Source organism: Typopeltis vanoorti, chromosome 26, assembly GCF_054136105.1.
Source record: "Typopeltis vanoorti isolate ZY-2024b chromosome 26, IOZ_Tvanoo_1.0, whole genome shotgun sequence".
Classification (NCBI taxonomy): domain Eukaryota; kingdom Metazoa; phylum Arthropoda; class Arachnida; order Uropygi; family Thelyphonidae; genus Typopeltis; species Typopeltis vanoorti.
The window spans coordinates 15,680,606-15,704,593 of record NC_143574.1 but is presented as its reverse complement, the minus strand read 5'-3'; the positions used below and the strand labels follow the sequence as shown (position 1 = coordinate 15,704,593).

Here is a 23,988-nt window from a genome sequence, read left to right as displayed (position 1 = left end):
TTTATTAGTTCCAATATAATACCCATATCTCCAAAACTTAATTTCTCTTCTTCTGAATCCATAAGATCTTCAGTGCTCTTCTGTACTTCCACATCTCCAAAGCATCAATTCTTCTACTGTCTCCTTGATTATTGAGATAGGGTAGCTTACCTGCTAGAGTTTCTGCTCCATAGAGAAAAATAGACCAAATAAGCATTTAATCATTTGTAATCTAGTTTTTTTTTTTTTTTTTTGCTTATTTCTCTTGATGTTAGTATATTCTTCTCTTGATCTCTCTATTGCATTTTAGGTAACTTTTAGGTATATTTTTCTGTTTATTATAATTTTCGTTTTTTTTTTTTTTTTTAAATTTAATATAAGGCCATAGTTTTTAATCTGTGTATTTATTTGTTCTATTACCTTCTTCTTCTTTTACTCTTTCCAGTTCTTCCATACTCTCAAAAATTTCTCCACTGTAGAGATTGAACAGAAGAGGAGAAAGCATCCATCCCTGCCTAACACCTTTTTGGTATTTGGAAAGTTTCTGACAGTTCATTGTTGATTTTTATGTTTGCAGTTTGGCTCCAGTATATGTAGGATATTGATTTTATGTGATTCCTGTCTGTTCTTTTCTTTATTAATTTCTTATGGTGAACATTATCATCATCATGCATATCAAGGATTTAGGCCTAGCATGGCCTGTTCCGGCCTTAGAAGTCATCGTTGAATCGTTTAAGAGGACGTCCTGGTTTTCTTTTTTCTAATGGCTTGTATTTTAAGGCTTGTTTTGGTAATCTTTCTGTTTTCAGTGAGCATTATCAAATGCTTTATTATAATCTATAAAACAGAGATAAACATCTTTCTGCATTTCTAAGTTTCTTTCTACTGTCATCCTGATATTGAAGATACCCTCTCTTGTTCCTCAGTTTCTCATAACTCCACTGTGGACATACTTTATTTCATTTGTTTTTTCTAATTTTATTATTTTCAATATAATTTATAACAGTAATTTTATTGCATGGCTCATTAGACTTATTGGCACTGCAATCAAGGATGCTGCTGATATCCACCACTTACAGAATGACTTGAATAGGCTAGAAATTTGGACAAATGATAATGGCTATCAGTTTAATATCAGAAAGTGTCAAGTTATGCACTTTGGTATGATGAGATTTCCAATGGCATATTATATATTATGTTGAGCTCATACACGAGAGGTTGGGTGATCAACCCATAATACATTAGTACCATGTATGGGTAATATTATATTAGTGTTATGCTACAAGAAAGTGATACAGCTGGAGATTTTGGCATTATGGTGAATTTGAAGTTCAAAGGTCACATAGCAGAAATTGCTAATACAACTCAGACTAATTGTGATGTTCAAATGAACCTTGACATGTAAGGACAAGGGAGTCATTTCGCCTCTTTATAAGGTTGATAAGACTACACCTGGACTACTGTGTGCAATTTTATCTCCTGGGTTCCAACAGATAAAGAAGCTGTGGAAAGGATGCATTATATAGTCCACATATTCTCAATCTGTTCTCATAATGTAAATTAAAAGGACAGATTGAGAATATGTGGACTACAGACTCTTATCTCCTGGTTAACAGGAGAAAGAGAGGTGAGATGATAGATATCAATAAACTTCTGAATGGGTGTTATAAGATATCATCTGATGAAATTTTTCATTATATAGAAGATGGAGAAGAGAACATGGGGGCATCCATGGAAGTTAAGTTTGTGTGGTTGAGAAAGGGGTAAGAGCTAGATTTTTCTCTCACAAAGCAGTGAGTGAGTGAAACAGTTTGCCTCTTGAAGTGGTGAGTGCATCTAGTGTGAATGAGTATAAGAGAAGGTATGACAGCTAATTTGGTGATGAATAAGTCTCCCTAATCTGTAAGGAGACATGGAGACTTAAAGGGAGACATGGAATATATAGGGAAGAATTCATTGCTAAGTCTTGCTTATAGAGATATTTCATCTAACTTTTATAAGTTCATTGCTTCAAGCTATTTGACAGGATGGTAGCAGTAAAATAATTTATTAACTGACTTTGGATGCCTTTTAAAGTATTACTGCTGGTTTGATTCTGGCACTGCACCCTCAAAAGCAAGAAATATTGGAACTTTCCTTGATGTTTGTCATAACTCTAAAGATATCTTTCATATTGCATGACAGAAGAAATGTGTGAAAAAGAAACTAGAACTTGACTTGAGTCCAGATTGACTTTGACCTCTTCAAGCTTCCAGTAAACAATGTCTGCAAATGCAAAAAAGAATAATTGAGCTAATTTTCTACCTAAGCAGACAGAACTGAGGAAGAAGCAAATTTATTGAGTGCTCTGTACACTTACACTACATTTGAAAATAAAATATAAATTTGAAGGGTTCAAGAATTTTTATATATTTTTCTTTGATTATAGCAATGCAGCTAATTTATGCTAAATCTTTTCTTGAAATATTATTATCCTTCACGTATACATCTTAAAACACAATTAGAAATTATTGGTAGTCCATTATCATGCTATTATTATTTTCATACTTTCTGAATTAAAGAACTTAGGTCACTTATCTTCATATTCCAATTGATAACTATTAAAATTTTTATTAATATTATTATCATTAATAATGATGTCAGGGACTCATTAAGGAAGGCCACATACTATCTGCATCAGCTGTCTTACTTGTTCCTGAATTCATTCACACTACTTGCGCGCACACACACACAAACAACTAGTGGCAATCCATTCTAGTCATGCACCACTCTATGAAAGAAAAATGTAGCTCTCACTCCCTTCTTGATGGCATTCATTCTCATCTTCCAAGGATGCCATTGCATCCTTTCTCCACCCTTCATGAAATGAAAAATTCCATCTACTGAAATCCTGTATGACCCTTTCAGAAGTTTGTAAGTCTCAATCATATCACTCCTGTTTGCTAGTATCTGCAGTCTACAAATTCTCAATCTGTCTTCATAATCAGTATTCCACAATCTTGATACGATTTTTAACACTCTCCTTTGCATTCTCTCCACAGTAGCAGAATCACCACAATAGTGTGTATAACTGCAATGTTGTTTCTATATTGCAGTTATCTTCTGAGTTGTGTTTGCAGCTCTTTAATTTCAACTTCCTATCTACTACAACTCCAAGATCCCCAATCTGATAAGTTTCTTCTAGTTATTATGTCAACTGCAAGTTTATTGCATTTCATTCTTATGAAGTCTGCATTGATAACTTTTTTTTTTTTTTTTATACATGTTTCTGACTGTTGTGTAAGTTGAATGAGGTTGGATTTTTTAATTTAAGCCATTGAACATTAGCTGCAATTTTATCATTGACAACAAGGCACATGCAAATGTAAGTTTCTGTGGAAGTTTTTGGTATCGAGACCATATTATGATGTAAATAAAGAGTTTAATAAAAATAAGCAATTAAAATATGACAAGTTTTGTAAATCTTAAGACTTACATCATCAGAGGCACTGGTACAAAAAAGTTTTACACAACAAAAGCCTATTGACAATTAATTACACATATTAGATGCTATGATAACTTCACAACTATTACATATAATTGATAAACCAGAATACAAATGGTAAATTCATTACTGTATGCATGTTGGAACATTGCTAGTTGTTGGTATCATGCATGTTATATTCTAAGTCCATGGCAGTTAAATTTTTGATGAAAGCAGACCATATTTAGTGTTAGGTGAAGTCTTGATTTTTTATTGCATTTTGTAGGGATCCTAAGCATTTGTGAGACTTCTTTAAATTTTCTTGTAAAACAAGAAATCTTGTAACTTGTAAAACAGTTACGATCAATATATGACATTTTTTTTGTTTGTTGCCAGAGTACTTGGTAGCCTGTAGTAGTTGCATGGAATGCCAGGCCTGATTTATGCTCTCTTCTTTTTTTCAATGTCTTTTATGTGTTCATGCGGATCTCTCCTGACCTTCCTGTTTGGTCTACATAACAAATACCAGAGCCTTGAATCTCATAAACTTCTGGTTTTTTCATGGGGTGATGTGAATGTTTTGGTGGATGTGAGAATCTTGAGATTTTTTTGTAAAGGTAAAAAAGACCATTAAGTGCAAGGTTCTGTTTCAGGTAGTTTTTTATTTCTTTTAATCAATGCAGCCACTTTCTAGTGTCTGCAATTCATTCTCTTAAGATAGCTAGTTTTGTTTTTTTGTAAATTCTGTTTTCTTTGGCTGAATGGAATGTATGTTTACCTTTATTGTGTAAAATGTTTTTGTACCAGTACTCCCGATGATGTAAGTTCTTACAACTTGTGCAAGTTGTCAGGTTTTAATTGCTTATTTTTATTAAACTCTTTATTTACATCATAATGTGGTCTGAGCACCGAAAACTTACCACCGACGTAGGCACATTTTTTGAAAACCAGAGCTTGAATACAGATTGGGGGTTTGTAGTGGAGTAAGGAATGAAGGTTTTCATTTCAGTTAGGATTATTTCGGTTATTAGTTTGTATGATGTTTGGATCAGGAAATAGTATCTTTCTTTTTACAATCAACATTACTTACCTGATTCCTGCTTTGCTGTTTCTCATTTTGCTGCTTTCTTTTTAGAAAGCAGCAATAGTTTGAATTAAATATTGTAAAGGTAATTGATAATTTTCATATATGAATAATCGTAATTCTGTTTTGAATGCTGCTAGACTTTTTGTAATTCTTGCATTCTGTCTAATAATCTGCTTTAACTTTGTGATTTTTGAGATTAAATCATTTTCACTCTCCTCTTTAGCAGGGCAAGCTTTCTTGTTCTCAATTTCTGTTCTTGTTAACGTTCCATTTCTTGTGCATTTTTGACACCATTTTAAACTTTAGTTAATATTGCAATATTTCAATAAAAATATGTTATAAAAGCACTAAGTACTCTAAAACATGAAAATCTACACTAATATACTATAAAATACCAATTTTTTAAGGGGAAAAAAAAAACACAATTAAACAGATTAAATTCACCAATTATACAGGAGTGCTAAATATATCAGCCACTCACAATGTAGCCACGAACCCAAATTCTTTAATATTTGAGTTACATGAATTGTGTGTGTGGGGGGGGGGGGGGGGTAATGTTTTTACAATTCAGAAAATTTGGTAAAGAATGCATCTGTTTGAATGTTATAATAGGTTTTTTCTTTTGATTTCTTTAGGTGTGTAGGGCATCACTTCAGTTTCTTAGACTAATGCTGAAGAAGCCTGTTTTGAATCTTGGTCTTCTTAATCCTTTACTCTTCAGCTTTGTAGTCGAATTAAATATTGTAAAGGTAATTGATAAATTTTCATAAATGAATAATCGTAATTAATGAAATGCACACTTATATTACTGAATAGGAATATCCATCATCAACATTTTCTGGTGTATGTATACCTTCAAGGATTGTTCCAAATATTATGGCAGTCTCTGCCATAATATTTCATTACTAGTTTCTGATCATCACTTTTCTTGTACATTGTGTGTTATTTGTCAAATTTCTTTGAAATGTGAGAAGAGTATTATTTTAATTGTGCAGTTTGGGATATATTGTTAAATTTGTGATTTTTGTAAACTTCATAAGAGAATTTACTTGATCACAATTTAAGAAGTAGAAACCTTAATAAGAAAAATCGTGCTTGCATCTAAGTATAAAAATGAAATAAATATATTGAAAAGAATAATTGTTAACTCATATAAGAACATTGATTGTATAATATTAGAAAAATTAGATAATTAATTTACAGTACTTAGTTATAAGAATTTTGCATGTGAAAGACTTGCTTGTTATACACTTGAAATGAGATTGTAAGTTATGCTAATTCTTAGAAAAATAGGTGAGCTGATAGAGTTTGATGAAGCTGATTCATAGGGGTTACCTAGAACCGAAGTAAAGTCCAAGGTCACGGTTCCCGATTTAGACACTGCCATGGGTCAGTCGTGTGCACACGGCCCACCAAAGATGGAAGATTCAGCAGCGCGGTGCCACCCTAACGGTTACAAGAAACGTATCCTAATGTCGAGGGGGAAGAAAATTGATTGCAGGAGGTACCGGTAGGGTCATAATATAAAAGGATTGGGACCCCCCCCACACGAGGTCTTTTGCCAGTTTTCGTTTGGAGGTTACCTTATGTAGTTTCCTGATTGATGGTCAGGAGTCCCCTCCGTCTGCCACGACATGAAATATTAGTAAGTGGGATTTAGTCCCATTTTCCTACCATCGAGAACAAAGGACGCCACATGGTCGGGAAGAAAGGTATTTACTGTGTACTAAGCCAACCCTGGTCTGCCACGACATGAAATATTAGTAAGTGGGATTTAGTCCCATTTTCCTACCATCGAGAACAAAGGACGCCACATGGTCGGGAAGAAAGGTATTTACTGTGTACTAAGCCAACCCTGGTCTAAATGAAGGAGACTATCAGTGGAAATTGTGGATATCCTCATGGCAAATCTGATGACTGCAGAACAGCAGATAGATCGTGTTTCCTTAGAAGAAGCCTGATATGGTGTAACCGAGGTGGCCCTCATGATCAGAAGTACCCCAGATATGGCCCACTACAGAAGGAGTTTTTCTTCAGGAATCGCAGACAAGTAACGTCTAGTAGGAAGAGCTTCATCAAACGGTATTGTGAAAGATTTTATGTTAATTCTGTTAATTAATATGGCTATAATTGTAGTTCGTATTACTAAGCAATTTGAAGGACTTGAATGAGAGTTGAACAAGGACTTTAGCTCACTTAATAATATAGAGAAAGAGGGAACTAGTTTACCACCATTACGGAATGAGCGACAGTGTGTATAGATACTAGTATATGTAATTTACCCTTAACAGAGAAAGGTTAAAGAAATTGAATGCGGCGTTCATTATAGCAACGGAATTGCTAAGCTCACATAACTCTTGTAAATTAATGTGTGTAATCCAGTTGTATGTAATTGAATTATTGTATCACATAAGTGTACTTAAATGATTGAAAGATTTAAGCCAACTTAATCATTGACGGGAGAGCCCCTTTCTCTTGTGTGTATAGAGTCCTTTGTGGAGGCTTCAGTTTATTCCACGTGCTAGTGTAAAATTTTCAGTTTTGTATTTTGCTAGTCTTATTAACATTGTATCATCTTAGTATTGAATTGTAGTTTTTAGAATTTAATGTATTATATTGTATTTATGAGTTTAATAAACTTTTGCTTATCAAATTTAAAAAAAAAATTAACAATGGCGCAGCCGGCAGGATTTAATTCACTCAATCAATCGGTCAGATTTGTGAATTAAAGTGAGTTAGTTTTGGTTTAGAATCAGGCAGTTATTTTTAAAAAAAAAAAAAAAAAAAAAAAAAATTTTTTTTTTTTGAAAAGTTAAGATTTTTTTTAGATTACACACTGGTACAGGCATAGATTGACGTTGAGTTCTTTAGAACCATTAATCCCCAACAAGTATTTTCAGTTTTCTGGAGAGGAAACTGACGACGTCTTAGCTTTTTTCAGCTTTGTCGAGGAATTGAGAAAAGTTGGTAGATGGACAGACTTCCAACTTCTTGTCTTACTACAGAGCACGCTGGTTGGAAAGGCCAAAAGCTTCCTGTATTCATCCCCAATCTTGAAGGATACCTTGGAATACACGAAGTTTAAAGAAACCTTAATTTCCTAGTTCTCCAGGGTAAGAAGTTTAGGCCCTAATATATGGAAATTGCAGAGATATGCTCAAAAACATAAGGAGAATGTGATTGAGTACTACAATAGGTTACTGACAATTACCAACAGTCTGAGTGTCTCTAATGAGGATAAACCTCACCTTGACTGTGCAGTATTTCATCAATTTAGTCTAGGGGTAAAACAAGAATTGAAGGAGACTGCCTATAAGAAAAAAATCATGAATCTTGAGGAATGTTTCCTGTTTCCTTGCCGTAAAAGAGAAGGAACAGATGCTCGGAGACTTTCATCCCGCATCTAATGCCAGCTATGTTAACGTAATTAAAGAGGTGAATAATTCCGCTAGTGAGAATAAAACTGAGAAGGAATTTAGCACATGCAAAGGAAAGACTAAAGATCAAAAAGATAGTGAAGGAGAAAGAGAAATGTCAGTCAACGTTAATCAAGTGACTGACAATAGAGCTAACATCACAAAAGAAGTGGGGCTAACTAACTTAGAGGAAATAGGTTCTATAGTTAAACAAGAAGTTGAACGGCTACAACAGCCCTTAATAGACTGTCTTGATGCTGCACTGAAGCAGCTGGCGGCAGTAACGGAAAGGACCTCAAAATCAGATATACCTCAGACAGAAAGGACTAATGAGATGATAAGACAAGAGGTCGGAATGATTACAACAGCCAATGATGAACGGCCTTGATGCTGTACTGAATCAGCTGGCGGTAGTAACAGTAAAATCCTCGGAATCAACTGTACCTCAAACAGAGATGACTAATGCAATAATACGACAAAAAATCGAAAGACTACAACAGCCAATGATGGATCATCTTGATGCTGTTATGCAGAAGTTGGTGGCAGTAACAGCAAAGACCTCCGAAGTATCTCTACCTCAATCCGAGAGAAATAATGAAGAAGGGAGCCTCCCAGATGTTTCAGTTGCAACAAGATTGGGCACATAGCTCGCAACTGTTTTAGTAACAAGAGCCCCTCCATGAGGAATAATAGAAATGAGTCGAGGTTAGGGCACACTCCTCATGAATATGAAGGTAAACCATGGAGGAGAGGACAAAGGAATCATGAACAACAAAGAAAGTCGAAAATAATAATTAAGAATAAGATACAAGGATTGCATTGTGTTTTTGTTAGATACTGGTTCCCAGGCCTCTGTCATAGCAGGAGATTATTTTCAAGAAATAAAATTCCGTGTGTGGCAAGGCATTTCTAATCTGAGGAAACCGATCAGATTATCGGGGATATCGACGTTCAATGTTTATGCAAACAGGAAAGTTAGATTAAAAATATATACCTACCTGAGTTTAATGTGTGTGTTTGGCAAGAATTGTTAGTCCTCCATAGGACATCTCGTCCGCAGATTCAGGTAATTTTAGGAACTAACTTTCTAGAGAAGTACAAGTTTTCATGTAACTTCTCTGAAATGAAATGTTTCTTATGGGAAGGAAACGGTTTAGTAGAGAGAATCATAAAGTTAAAAATAGGGATAAAAATGAGCAATCATATGAAGAAATGCAGAGTAAAAGTAATGTCGTGCAGACAGACGGAGGACGTGAAGTTGTTGAAAATAATCAGGTTGAGTCTCAAAATGCTTCAATTTCAGAAGTGAACTGTCAACCTGAGACTTACCAGATTTCAAGCGTTAGATTTGCGAATGACCGAGGTGATGCAGAAGAAAAATTAGAGGAGAATGGTCCGAGAACAATCAGAGTGAACTATATTGAGATAATTAATGGATCTAAGAGTTTCTATAACAGACTGATGAAGAACAAGCACAGTAAACATGAAGTTGATATACAACCTCAGTGGCAGTTTAATTATGCAAACTTCCTCTGTTTTCTTTTTATGATTAGAAAAGCTATCAGTGGTTTATTGTGTTGAAATTTAGCACTTGCTACAAATGCTGCACACTTACTAACAGATTGTGCAAACTTTATGAACAAATTTAATGGAGAATTAATTAGGTCCAGAACATTAAAAGAGAGCAATGAAATTAGGTATATTCATGAGGATAAAGCACATAACGAAATAAGGTGCAAATTAAGTCCGAAAGAGATACAAAAGAAGAAAGAAAATAAAGTTTGTGGTCAAATTCTCTCCAAAAAAATTGCAGGAAGGAAGTTGAAAAAATTTTCTGAAAGAAATTTTTTTGGGAGAAGAATGTAAAATCGTGTATACCAGGAACTTTGTTCAAAAACCTGTTGTATACCAATTTTGTTGGTAAACAAAATTTACTAAAAAGTTACTTGTGGGTTAATAGAGATATTTTAATATTTTTTAATTTGGAAATAATTTTTGTATATTACTGAATATTGTCACCTCAAAGGGTTTTGTAAAAGAACAGAAAAATTAGTGTAAGATTAATTGTGTCTTAAGAAACCTCTTAGTCATCAGTAATTCCAGATGGATTAAGGTATTAAATAATTACCTGGTGCAACTGCAAACCTCGAGGGTCAATAGTGCGCGAGGTTCTCCTGACTAATTGCACCGATCGATGAGGATGCTTTGGTGCAAACCACCAAAGTACTCGGGAGACGATGACGTAAGCAAAAATGAAGGTCGTCGGGACTGTATAAATAGGAGTTCGCTATGTCGAAACGGGGTCTTGTCTTGCCTTTTTCTTGGAGTACGAGTTTGAGTCGATCTGGTGTGCGTTCCCGTTCTCGGGTCAGTGAGGAGTTTCGAGGTCACGTGGGGTTCTGACCTGAAGTTACGATGTACGCCTACGGCAGCGGAGTTTTGTTAACATCGTTGGAGATAATTTGTAATCGCCATCGGAGACCCGTGTTCCAGATAGAAAAATGCAGAGGGACCAATACGACTAAGATAAGCTGTTTTAGTAGAATTTAGATGCCGAGTTTCCATGCCGCCAAGTTCCTGATGCCCACTGATAATTAAGAAGGATCTTACAAGCCCCAGAAAAAGGTACCCCCAGTTCAATGCTAAAGTCAAATTGGAACAAAAGGAGATTTCAAGGATCGTTCAGAGAGGTACAGACTTCTGTTCAAGTAATATCTTCATTGTTTAGCTAGAGAAAAAGATTGTGACGATGATTTAATTAAGGGACTTGTTTTATAGTGAAACTCGAGGACATTAGGCCTTATGCTGATAGTTGAGATATTTTGTTATATGTGAGAGAAGGTCTGGTTAAATATTTAAAGTGAACCAACGTGTATTTTATGTTATAGCTATTGCCTAAGCCTGCAGAATGTTATGTAAGATTAATCTGAGTATAACCAAGTTTAATGAGAGAAAATTATAGATACGTGGTCTTACTAGAATTGAATATGATGAGGAACTAAATTGTAAACGTAGTCATTACTTGTAATTTGAAGCATAGAAGCTAATTTACTTAGTACTTGAAATTGACCCATTGTACATTTCATTGATGTTAAATAAATTATTTTCTTGTTTAAAAAAAAAAAAATTAACAATATACAGGAATGGGCTGTGCAGGGGGAGAGGAAACATCTTGAGCAGAAAAGGACAGCAAGTTTCCTGTAGACAAATTAGGCATCAGATGAAATCTATGTAACATATCTTAATCGATGGATTAAAAAAGGCTATCAGTGAATGTCAGCCCAGGAAGAGAAGTCTGGTTTTGTCTGAAAATCTGGCTATAATTATAGACAAGGGAGAGTAAAATGTGATCTTCCTTGAGAGAGAGAGAGAGGGGGGGGGAGCAAGACTGTTTTAGTAGCAGTGCTAGCTAGTAGTAGTAATAAGGTTACAGTCACCCCATTGGAGAATGCACGGAAGCTATTATTTAAAGCATTAAAACCTGGATGTTTGAAGGCCTTGAAGCTGGGAGTGATTATCATTTTAGGGACTCATCAAAAATAATTAATCTGTTAAGAAATTTTCCATCAAGGAATTTATAATTGTTCCAAAGGAGATAATCATGGGAGGCCAAAATACTTGATCATATAGAAAACCAATAAATGGATTAATCTACAAAAGATGTTACTGATAAAAATCATTAAAATGTTACTTTCCCTTCCTCCTGATTTGTAAATGTTGATTACAGAGTAACTTCCTCCAAGCATCAAAAAAAGTTCTTATTTCCAGGTATGTAATTGGAGTTTTGCTAGTTTAGGATTAAATTTTAAAACATATTAACAAGACAAAACAAGATGTATACTCTGCAGAAATGTAAGAAATAAGGACATTAGTTGTTCAAATACACCCAATTTCTATACCATTAAAAAAAAAAAAAATAAATAAAAAAAAAATGAAATGAATGAATTCTTAATGCAGTGTCATCATGTCAGCTGTGATGCCACCCACTTAAACAAGGTTTATTTTTAAGGAAATGAGAAAAGAAGTGAAAAATCAACTGTCAAAGCTAATTCACCTTCAGCAGAATTGAAGATGGGAACCTTCAACATAAGATCAAAATTTAGAAGTAGTTCTTGGTCTCGACCATAGATGGCAACACTATCAGCAAGATTTTTTTTTTCTCCAAGTTGGTACATCTGTAATAAGCATCTGCGTGAAATTGCAAGTCATTCTATCAGGTAGTTTGTTTTATACAGCTGTCTGAAGCAAAAGTGTTGTCTGTATCCCTTGAAATGGATAAAATTGATCATGGTGAGGTTATAAAATATTTTGTGAAAGAAGGTTTAACGCCAAAAGAAATTCATTCTAAGTTCATAAAAGTTTATGGGCACTCTTCTCCTTTGTTTTCAACAATTAAGAAATGGGCTGCCGAGTTTAAACGCGGCCTTGAAGATGATCCACGTGAAAGACATCCAAAAAAGTGTAACAACACCAGAAATCATTGATCAAGTGTGCGATATGGTATTGGATGACCGGCAAGTCAAAGTGCATGAAATTGCTGAGACTATAGGCATTTCAAAAGAATGTGTAGGATATATTTTGCATGAAGAATCGCATATGAGAAAGCTTTGTGCAAGATGGGTGCCACGCTTGCTCACAGCAGATCAAAAACGCACTTGCATGAAAATCTCTGAACAGTGCTTGGAGCGTTTTAACAAGAATGGAACTGATTTTGTGCATCAATTTATTACTATGGATGAGACTTAGATTCACCGTTACATACCAGAACCCAAACAGGAGTCAAAACAGTAGACAGAAGCTGGTTGTGTTATTCAGTTCATCAGCAGGAAAGGTCATGGCATTGGTGTTTTGGGATGCTAAAGCATTTTATTTATTAATTATCTTGACAAGGGTAAAACAATAACCAGGGAATATTATTCCGATCTTTTAACCAGACTAGATGAAAAAATTCATGAGAAAAGACTCGGTTTGCAGAAGTAAAAAATCATCTTTCATCAGGACAAAGCACCTGCCCACAAAGGTGTTTTGGCAATGGGAAAATTAAGGGATCTGCACTATGAATTGTTGGAACATTCACCCTATTTCCCAGATTTGGCTCCCTCTGGCTTCTTTCTCTTCCCAAAACTAAAACTCTTCCTCACTGGTCAGCGTTTTTCTTTGAATCGAGAGGTGATTGCAGCTGTAGAGGGATATTTTGCAGATCTTACTGAGAACCATTACAGGCATGGGATAATGCCGCTGTAGCATTTGTGGAATAAATGTATTAGTCTTAAGGGAGATTATGTTGAAAAATAAAAATAATTTTGAAATTATAAATTTGTTTTTTCATTGTTAGGCTGAGAACATTTAAGACTACCCTGATAAATCTTCTCTTTAGGGAAGAAGTAAGAGTTTTTCAAGACATTAGACAAGACATCTGATATTAAGGAAAAGGGAAAAGCTGGTTTGGAGTTCTAAACTGCAGAGTAGGAAATAAATATTACATATAGAATTGTGAAGGGAAAAACTAAAACAGGTGAGATACTTCTAAATAAAAGTTATAAGATAATTTATTCATTCGCTGGTGATCAGGGAAAGGAAGGAGTAATTAGAATATTCACTGCTTGACATGAAAATTGACTTCTTGAATGGCAAACAGTTTCAAATAGAGTAATGTGGACAAAATTAAAAATGGAAAATTGAAGAATGTGCAGCTTATTTTGTGCCTACGATCCAACTGAAGTTCAGAAAAAAAAAAGGCCTAAATAAGTAAATAATCAATGAATTTCAGGTCAAGAGACATGTTTTAATAAAATTTGGAGAAAAGATCAGGAACTGTAAGTATCTGATGAATGTAGACCAGTAGTTATAAACAGTATGTTCTAACATGCTGTTTATAATTAGGTGTGTCTTGATCCACATGGAGAGAATATACAAAAAAAAAGTTGTTTGTTTATAGTTGTCTTCTGACTGGTTTGTGATAAAGGAATATGTAGGGATTTTATATATGAGATGAGTACCATCTAGATAGCAACTCTAGTGCAAATACACATCAGGATTTTGTTTCCCCCCACCCACTCAATCTTAGTGATACCCACCTCATTCCATCTTTCATAATAAAAAAAAAACATGTCTTTAAAAGAATATATTACAAAAAAATAATAATTCACTTCTGTGAACATAAAATTGTAACACTGCCTTAAAAGTTGACAAAAATGGAAATTTTAGTTGTATGTGTTGGTATAAATTATGCTCTAGTTTTATGTGTAATTATTGCATTGTAAATTTTGCTTTCTTTTCTTAGAGGTTAAGAGAAGAAATCCTCATGATGAAGCAGTACTTCTTAACATGCCATGCTGCACTTGAACAGAAGCTCCTATTAGAGTTGAAAGATAGGCAGCATTTTGTTGAAAATCCTGATATGTATTGTCTACAGGACCTTATTGATTTACATTCTGGTTCTTTAATAGAATATTTAAAACATGTTCATGCTACTTTTACTCAACATATTACTCAGGAATGCCAGGTACGATGATTTATAAAATTTATGGAGTAACTGTTAAATATGTATGGAATTTAAGAGTTTAACTCTTATTGTAATATTTTGAGATAATTATTATGTATGTCTGTATTGCCATGTCAAGATTAGCATCTAATGGCTTTTGAAAGTAAAAAACAGAAAGCTTCTCATATAATTGTATAGCTCAATTGATGACAGGGTTCTTAGAAACATGAGGGAACAGGTTGAAAAATATTGTAGCATTGCTGCTGTAAAGTAGATTATAACAATAAGATACTGGGAATACTCTTCTTAAAATTATTTTGTTCTAATGTTATTTTTTCTGACAGCAAGATGAATATATAATAATCAGAAAATATAATTGTAAAAATCAACTAAGATTCACTGAAAACAGTTATGTTTTTTAAACACATAGAATTCTCATTCTATGTGTTTAAAATTCTATTCACAGTTCAGAATGAGAGCAGTTTATTAATTGTTTGAATGATTAATTGAATTAATCATTCAAACAATTAATTGAATCTCATTCAATTAATTAATTGAATGAGAGCAGTTTGTAAATTGTTGAACTGTGTTCAACAATTTACAAACTGCTCTTTTTTCAATTTACAAACTGCTCAAACTGCAGTTTGTAAATTGTTGAACTGTGTTCAACAATTTACAAACTGCTCTTCTTTGGGTAACTGTTAAAAGATGAGTCAGGTGTAGAGAAGGTCAAACTTTTTTCACCTTCTTATTTATTTTTACTTGTTAAAAATGAATTTCCAGTTTATTTTTAATTAGAGAAAAAAGAGCTGTGTATAAACTATATTACACTGATAAACTCCCATGCCTTCACACTTTATAGATATGGAGACTATTTCTTTATCACACGTAGACGAGATGTTGCTTTTGAAGTATAAGATGTGGACATGAGAATCTTTTAAAAACCAATTTGGATAATTCAAAACATTTACAGTATTCAAAGTGCTGTTCTTTTTTCAGAAATATCATGGTGTCTCTAACATACGTTAGAGTGGGAATAGTTATGAAATTTGGAGAGGAGAATTCCAGAATGATGTCATGTTTTACAGCTTACATCTTTGCAGAAAACGATGAAATGGATCAGCTCTCAATATTTAAAGCCTTATTTTGAGAATAATCTCTTCTCTTGTCTCTGAGTCTAGCTGAGTGTTTGCTTCCATAGCAGTCTGAAGAAGAATCAGTCTCATTTTGCATGACATTTGAAAGTCATTTATCTCATTTATCTCTCATCTTTACTCTACTAACAATTATTATATTTGACTTACAAAACAATGAACTGCAGACTGCATATGTGATACATCACATGTATAAGCTGTTCTCAATTCTGAATTGAATTGGCATGTGATCAATAAACAAGTGGTTTTGTTGTGGCTTAATACACTTTTAGTTTTCTAGTTATTGTGCATATTTACTCTGATGATACTGTCAGAAAAATGAACAAAACCAGTCAGTTTTTCTTTATGTGAATCCCTTTGATGACAAGTTTAAACCTGTTATACATTGGCACTATGGATGATTCAAGGATTTGATTTAAGAACCTTGCTCTAGACACTAGACTTGGAACTTATAAAAGCCACCTCAGTCTTTCTATAAGGTGGGTAATGGTCTCACACCAGATAATGAAAATGAAAATTATTTACCAAACAATAATATTTACATACGTGTCTGTGGTTGCATTGCTATTGTAACTCAACTTATTGGCTACAGAGCAGAAGTGCTATATATCACTCAGCTAACTAGGCTAGCACATTCTTGTTTATAATAAAATCATTTTAATAGAAGTATTCCCAATATCTTATTGTTATATGATCTCTCCATAAATTGCTTCAGAAATATGAGTTGCTTTTCCAAGAGCTCTGTAAAAATAATTTGCTTTACCTTGTTTCAGATACCTGTTTTAAAGTTTTATTTTATAATTTATTATTGATGTTTATTAAGTTGAGTTAAAGCAGAAAGGTGTATTTTGATTTTATTGTATTCAAGGTCAGGTTTGCTCATACACAGCATCAATTTGCTATAGGCTCTTAAATGACTCATGATGGTGTACATAAGAACAAATGACTTAAGCAGTGATACAGTATGAGAGAGGATATGCAAGGATTTCTGGAAGAAGGGAAAAATGTTGTTCTCTAAAGTGGAGGCACTGCCAGCCAGCCGAATGCTAGAAAAATTTCCTCTGTGTCAGAAACACTCTATTATCTCATTAAGTTTCATTATCCACATACATGCGTAGCATTTATTTGCTATAGGTCTTCTTCTTCCTCTTGTCTGTGGAAGTAATAAAAACACATCTTGCAAAACGAAAGAGGAAAAATTGTTAGTGTCTTGCTAAGATATGATAGTTTATGGCAATAGACTAAGTTAAGAAGGAGGAGTGCTTCAATAGCAAGTGATTTGATGCAGGCTGTGTGAAGAAATGGGTGTGAGTTTGATGGTAGAAAGAACTTGTATAAGAGGGATGGTTTCTGCTTGAATGGATTTGGCATCAGGAGCCTGGGAATTATTTATTGGAGTGAGATCTAATACACAGTCACAGAAATTAGATCATCATGTGAGGGATGGTGAAAATGTAAATGCTAAGGCTTGCAAATGTGATGGCAATATAAATGCCAGAGAGCATGGTTATGAATTTGGCAAGGATATGGACCTGTATATATATTGGATGTGGGTGTTTTGAGATTTTTCTTTCTCATTCCTGTTCCCTCATCCCCCACAAAACATTTCAGATGTGTGTGTGGGGGGGGGGGGAAGAACAAAAAAAGTTGCCCAGCTGGGCCAAGCAGGCTATAGATTTAAGTATACAACTAGGAAGTAACTTGTTATGTCCATAGATAAATGCCAGGAGCATTGAGTGTAAAAAAAAAAAATATAGTATTTTCAGGAAATACAGAAGAGATAAAAGAGAAAGGGGGGGGGGAGGCTGCTACCATTGATATTAGGTGATTTGAGTCCAGTTAAGATAGAAGCTCATAAAAGTAATATTAGTAATAATATTCCATACTGCATTAAATTTGAGGATATTTGGTATGGAGTGAAGACTAACTGAATGAAATATGTGTTGGTGTGTTGTTACAGACCTGGCAGTTTATTTGCTGGGGACATCGAAATGCATTGCCAAATTACTTGGTGGATACTGAACAATAGTTGTTATTGGATATCTATCTGAATATTAATTATCCATATCAGTATTTGGATTATTATCCAAATATTTATTGGGTAGCAGAGAAAACTCATGATGAGAAGAAGAATTTATTGAGCTGTTGTGATGAGATCTTTTTTAAATAGCATGCAGAATAAGGAACTCAAGGTCAAAGAGTGGTAGATTTGATCACATCATCAGAAAATGTCTTAACTTTTAAGGAAACGACTGCTTTTGCTGCCAGTTGGTGACAATGATCATTCTGTACTGACAGAAAGTAGTTAAGTATATGATTATTCCAATTAGGAAAGGATGTATTCTATATTATAAAGCTGGAAATTATGACCAATTAAGGAGAATATGTTTGGTCACATGGTATCAATTATTAAATGGGAAGGATATTAGCAGTGGATGATGATGCAGAAGGAATATTATGACAATAACGATGAAAGCTGTTATGAAATATATCAAGGGTAGTCCAGAAATGTGAATATTATGAAAGCAGTCAGAGTATGAAAAGAAGTTAGCCATGCAAGCAATGCCTGGCAGAATTTTATAATTATCATGCAAGTAAAAGAAGAAATGAAAGTGGAAGAATAACTTTATGCAATGCAGATATTATGCATATGTCTGAAGAAATGAGATGTTCAAATAGTAAGTGACTGCTTTACTAAACTCTGTCAACCTGGCATATGCATTATGGAGCACAGTTTTACTACTACATTGGATGAAGAGACAGAGAGGAGGAGAGTGTGTGGGGGGGGGGGGTGCAAGAGGAGGAGGTTCTAGAGCTGTTGCATAACTGGGACAAATTTGGCAATAGAGTCAGTGGTGAAAAACTGATGTATCTAACTTTTGACCTGTCAGTATCTCTGAAACAGCATCTCTGAAAAACTAAACATATTTCATGCTTGAGTAATTTGTTCATATTTTATAATCATGTAATGGCCTACTTGGATAAATGGATTACACTGATACTGGAGGAGTGCTATGGCATTTGGCAGGATACCATATTAAAGGTTGTTGCATAAATTGGAATATAAATTATTACCATACACTTGAATAAAGAGGGTGTCTAACAGACAATTATCCAAAAATGTTTTGTTTTATTTTGGGAGGGGGGGGGGGGGTAATTGCCAGATTAAAGGTGATCAGTGATGCTTCTGAAGATCTTGTTCATTCTATAATGAAATTCAGAAGGACCTGCCAGGAGAGGTTCAATTATTTCTTGATGATACAGAGCAATTAGGGATGCCACTGATTGCACCACTTACAGAATGACATTGAATAGGCTGAAATTGTGGTCAAATGAATAATGGTTGTCGGTTTGGTGTTAGTAAGTGTGAAGTTATGCTCTTTAGTGTGATGAGATTTCCATTATCATCATGAATTTCCTGGTATATACCCTCAAGGGGTGTTCAGGCCACTATGACAGCACTACTTGATTAAATTTACATTATTGTTAATGTTGTAGTTGGTGGATTAAGTGATGGAGATAGAGCTGTAGAGGGCGTCCTCCCTCGACGAGTCGTTGGACTCCCTGGAGGTCCAATAATAATAATGTTATATCAACAATTTTCCTCCAAATTAGTCTGTTACTTTTGGCACTGCAATGTTTCCATATCTAATATTTCATTTTCTAAGACAATTGTGAGTAAATCAATTCACCTAGACCTTGATCTTCTTTTTATTCTGGGTCTCTTTCCTGCCATCTTGGCATTAAATACCTATTTTGCTAACCTTTCCTCATCCATTCTATTTAAGTGACCATAACCCCTTAGATTAGCCCTCCTTACCCATTCTTGAATGCTTGAGTGCTAATTTCCTTCCTTTCTCATTTTTAATATGATTCTACAATTAATGCCATCTGTTCAGGCTCTTAATTTATTCTGAGAATTCTCATATCTGTTGTATCTAATCGTTGATCAAGTGCTTTATTTCTAACCCAACTCTCCAATCCATAACTTAAAACTGGTTTGAACACTGTCTTATATACTAGTTTTGATGGTTTGGCTAATTTCTCTATTCAAAGTTTTAGTCATTTTATGGCTGATTTTCATGCCAAATTTGTTCCAGCTGTTATTGAATTTAGTTACAGAATCCTGGATGTATTTAGGAGTACAAATCATCTGCATAAAGCAAAGAGCTAAGTTTGATATCTATAATTCCAGTATCATGTTTAATGCTACTTTCTTTCATAATATGATCTGTTATAAATGATGAATAAGAGTTCTTGTCTTACGCCTGATTTTACATCAAACCATCATTCTTCAATTCTAATTGCTGACTTACAACTTAAATATGGACTATGAATTGCTTAATATAACATTCCATTTATCCCATATAACTGTAGTGTCTTGAAAAATTTTTTCCTGGCCACCTTGTCAAATGCCTTTTCCAGATCTTCAAGACATGAGTACTGATTTCCTTGTTATATTCCAATGATTTCTTAACTATTTCCAAGTTGCAAGCCTTAAGAGAAGATTCTTGGTTTTTAGATTTAAAAATTTTTTTTTTTTATGTTGAGCCCATACACAGGAGGTTGATTGGTCAACCTATAGTACATTAGTACCGTGTATGGGTGGTGGGTTGGGAAAGGAGGAATTTGTTTACATTTGATTTGAATGACTTTAAATTGTATTCGTTGGGAAATACAGCAGGTGGGAGACTGTTCCCCAGTGCAGCAGTTGCAGGGATGAAGGAAGAGGAAAAGAAATTTGTTCTGTTTGTTTCTAGGTGTATGGTGAAAGGATGTTGTGCAGCAGCTGCACGTGTTCCAATAAGCTTAGTACTGAGAGGGGGAATTATTGATGTTATTTCGGATGAGCATTTCCCATGGAAATATTTGTAGAATATACTTACTGCAGAGACCAAACATCTGTGTGAAAGTGGGGGGGGGAGTTGGTAAGGGATGGATCATTGATAAATCTAATTGCCCTCCTCTGTATTGAGTCGAGCATTTTGAGAGAGCTTTTAGGGACTCCACCCCATATGTGGGAGCAGTATTCAATAGTTGGACGGATTTGTGACTTGTATAATGTTAGTAGCTGTTCAGGGGTGAAGTAACGTCTTGAGCGGAAGAGAAATCCTAGTTTTTTTGAGGCTGAGGATGCAGTGTTTAAGATATGTTTGTGCCAGGAGAGGTTTGATGTGAGGGTGATTCCAAGGAGCGAGATCTCAGGCTGTTTGGAAATTTGGGTATCGTCGAAAAGGATACTGGGAAAAAGTTGTTCTTTTTTATGGGAAATAGTACAGAACTGGGTTTTGTTGGCGTTGAAATTTATGAGGTTATCCGAACCCCATTGTAGGATGGCTTGGAGATCAGAGTTGAGGGTGGTGGTGGTTGATGTTCTGTAGGATGAGGGTGAGTTGTGTAGGGTAAGGTTTATCAAATGCAAGCGAGGAGTGTAGTGTGCTGTCATCTACAAAACTGTGTCATCTGCAAAACTTCAACGACCTACTGCAATTGGAGGTCAATTGCAGTAGGTCGTTGAAGTACAGCAGGAACAGGGTTGGTGAGAGGACAGAACCCTGTGGGACCCCAGCATTAATTGAGTGGTGTGAGGATAGGAAGCCATCCACCATCACACACAGTGTACTACCAGACAGAAAACTGGCAATCCACCTACAGAAGTCCTGGGTCAGACCGAATGATGGTAGTTTGCCTAGTTGGCCTTTGTGCATGACCCAGTCAAAGGCTTTGGAGATATCTATTGCAACCACTTGAGATTCGCCAAACCTCTCCATAGCATTTGTCCAGAGATGGGTGACGTATGTGAGTAGATCTCCTGTTGATCGGCAGTGGCGAATCCATACTGATGGTCATTTATTTGGTGAGTGTCTTTTAAGATAGTGTAGGAGGTGGGAATTGATGATTTTTTCCATTACCTTTGACAGGACTGAGGTAAGCGAGATAGGGCGGTAATTGGATGGCAGTGACATCACCCTTCTTGGGAATGGGCTGAATATAGGCCAATTTCCAGTTTGTGGGATAGATTCCAGTGGAGTAGGAGAGTATATATATAGGTGACATAGGATAGGGGTCAGTTCTGGAGCACAATTTTTCAGAACAATTGGGGGGAATGCCATTGGGGCCAGGAGACTTTTTTGTGTCTAATTGGGACAGTATTTTTCTGATTTCATCCTGGCAAAAGGATATAGGGGCATTGTATGTTGGGTGTCTGGTATGGTTGGGGGACATTTACCATCGTCAGGTATGCATGCATTTGAAGCAAAGTATGAGGCTAGAAAATTGGCTTTTTCTGTGGGTGATGAGGCAGTAGAGCCATCAGGGTGTGATAGGGGTGGGAATAGTGTTGGACAGAAGTTGTGGCCAATTGCTTTGGCAAGAGACCAAAAGGCTCGGTTGCCGTTTGGACAGGCTGCTAGTTTCCTGCTTTTTGCTCTTTCGAACTCTATTTTGGAAGCGTTGATTGTTTTTTTTTGCAACTATTACAAGTTTCGGTGTAAGCTTTGAGGAGGGGGGGGGGGATGAGGTTCTTGATTTCAGCCAGTTGTGGTATGTCTGGTGTTTCATCTCTACAGCCTCTGCACATCTTTTGGAGAACCAGAGTTTCGTTAAGGAATGGCAATTAAGAGCGTTATGTGGAATGTACGTATTCATGCCGGTGAGGATTACTTTGGTAATAAGCTCGGTGCATATGTTTGTGTTGGAAAGCCGGAAGCAATAGTCCAACCATGGGAATGCGGCATAGAAGTTGCGGAGGGCTGTCCTACTTAGCACTTTATAGTGGCAAACGACTCTTATATGTGGGAGCGTCTGTGTAAACGTTGTTGCATGGGGGAGGTGATGAGCACTAGGTTGTGGTCAGAATTGCCCAGGGGACTCACTACTTTCACTGTGTATTTGGAGGGGTCATTGGTGAGGAAGAGATCTAGGGTGTTTGGGGAGTGGTTTGGGTTATCTGGTATTCTGGTTGGCATCTGGACAAGTTGTGTAAGGTCGTTGGTGATGGCAAATGTTTTTGCATCTCTGCCTGCAAGATCTGTACAACTGGAGGAGGAAAGCCAGCTAGTGTTGTGGACATTAAAATCTCCTAGAAGGATGATTTCGCTGTTGGGAAAGTGGGATTGGAGAAAGTCGACTTTTAGGGAGAGGAAATTAAAGAGCTCAGGGTGTTGGTTGCATTGGGGGTGCAATAGAGGCAGCAGATGAATTGAACTGAGTAGGGAAGGGATATTTTCAACCAAAGAAGGGCAAAGTTGGGTGATTCTAGGTTAGGTGCTCTCTGGCAAGGTATGTCTGAGCAGATGTATGCACAGACATCACCCTTGGGGCGAAAGTTGTTGAAGAGTGAGTAGTTTGGGAGGTTGAGATAAGTGGTGCTGGGGGGAGGTGAGATTTGAGTTTCTGCCAGGAAGATTAGGTTGGATTTGGTAGACTGTAGGTGGTAGTGGACACTATTCAGGTTGGAGTTTAGGCCACTGGTGTTGGTGAAGTGGATGTGTAGGGTTTTGTGGGACATTTGTTGGACTGCATTGGTCTTGCACATTTCCTATGCGGTGCCTGCCTGCTGGTCTCCATGGTGGCTGCTAGTGGCATCACTTGGTTTTTTCACCATTTTGATGTTTTTCTTTGAGTTGTCTTCGAAGCTGGCATCTTCGTTCTCTTTGTGCAAATGATAAGTCTGGTTGTGCACGTATGCGCGATTGAGGGCAGGAGTCTTTGAACTTGTTGTTGATCGTTGTTATTATTTTTGATGTGCTTGTCGGAGTGTCGCAAGTCACTTTTACTAGGCGCGAAAAGTTCGTACCGTCCTTCCTTTTATTTATAGGCCCAAAACGATGGCCTGACGATATTCTCAGGATCGATGTTATATTCTTCGGCTAGTTTCTTGATGTCCTCTTGTAGTGATTTTCCATTTTTTCCATTGGGAAGTTCAGAATAATGGCGTTGAGTTTTTTGTGTTCATCCTCCATCAAGTTGTTTACCATTGATGCGATTAGATCGCGAAATTCTTTCACTGGCGGAGTGGGGCTTGTGCTGCGCTGCTTTTCAATTTGATTTAGCTTAGCTTTGACTGCACGTATTTTGTTGGTAAAAGTTTCATTTAAAGCATTGATGTGCTGTTTGAGATTTTCGACACGCTTGCCTATGTTCAGAAGTTGTTTTTCAGAAGAACGGCTGGTTAAGTTCGATAAGTAGCTTATGTGCAGTTTTGTCAATTTTTGCGCAGGAAACGTGCAGCCGGTGGCAACAGAACTTGCAGAATATGTCCTTTTTTTTGTCTGTGACACTGGTTTTACAGCTGCGGCATGTAATTGGATTGTCGGTGGTGGTCGACGGCACTGTGCCGGCAACACACGTGGTGCTTGTTCACCGTTGGCTTTTAGTGCCATCTAAATGAACTAGATGTGAAG

At 35.9% G+C, this 23,988-nt stretch overlaps 1 protein-coding gene across 7 annotated transcripts in view; it reads left to right on the top strand.

Moving 5' to 3' along the window:
- The window catches only part of DEF8 (differentially expressed in FDCP 8 homolog), a 165,270-nt gene that overhangs the window by 108,293 nt on the left and 32,989 nt on the right, over positions 1-23,988 (top strand). For all 7 annotated transcript variants that reach the window (XM_090414992.1, XM_090414993.1, XM_090414997.1 and 4 more), the window contains 2 exons: positions 5,165-5,278; positions 14,229-14,450. In XM_090414992.1, coding sequence (XP_090271118.1) covers positions 5,165-5,278; positions 14,229-14,450 — 336 coding nt within the window. The remainder of the gene's footprint in view (positions 1-5,164; positions 5,279-14,228; positions 14,451-23,988) is intronic.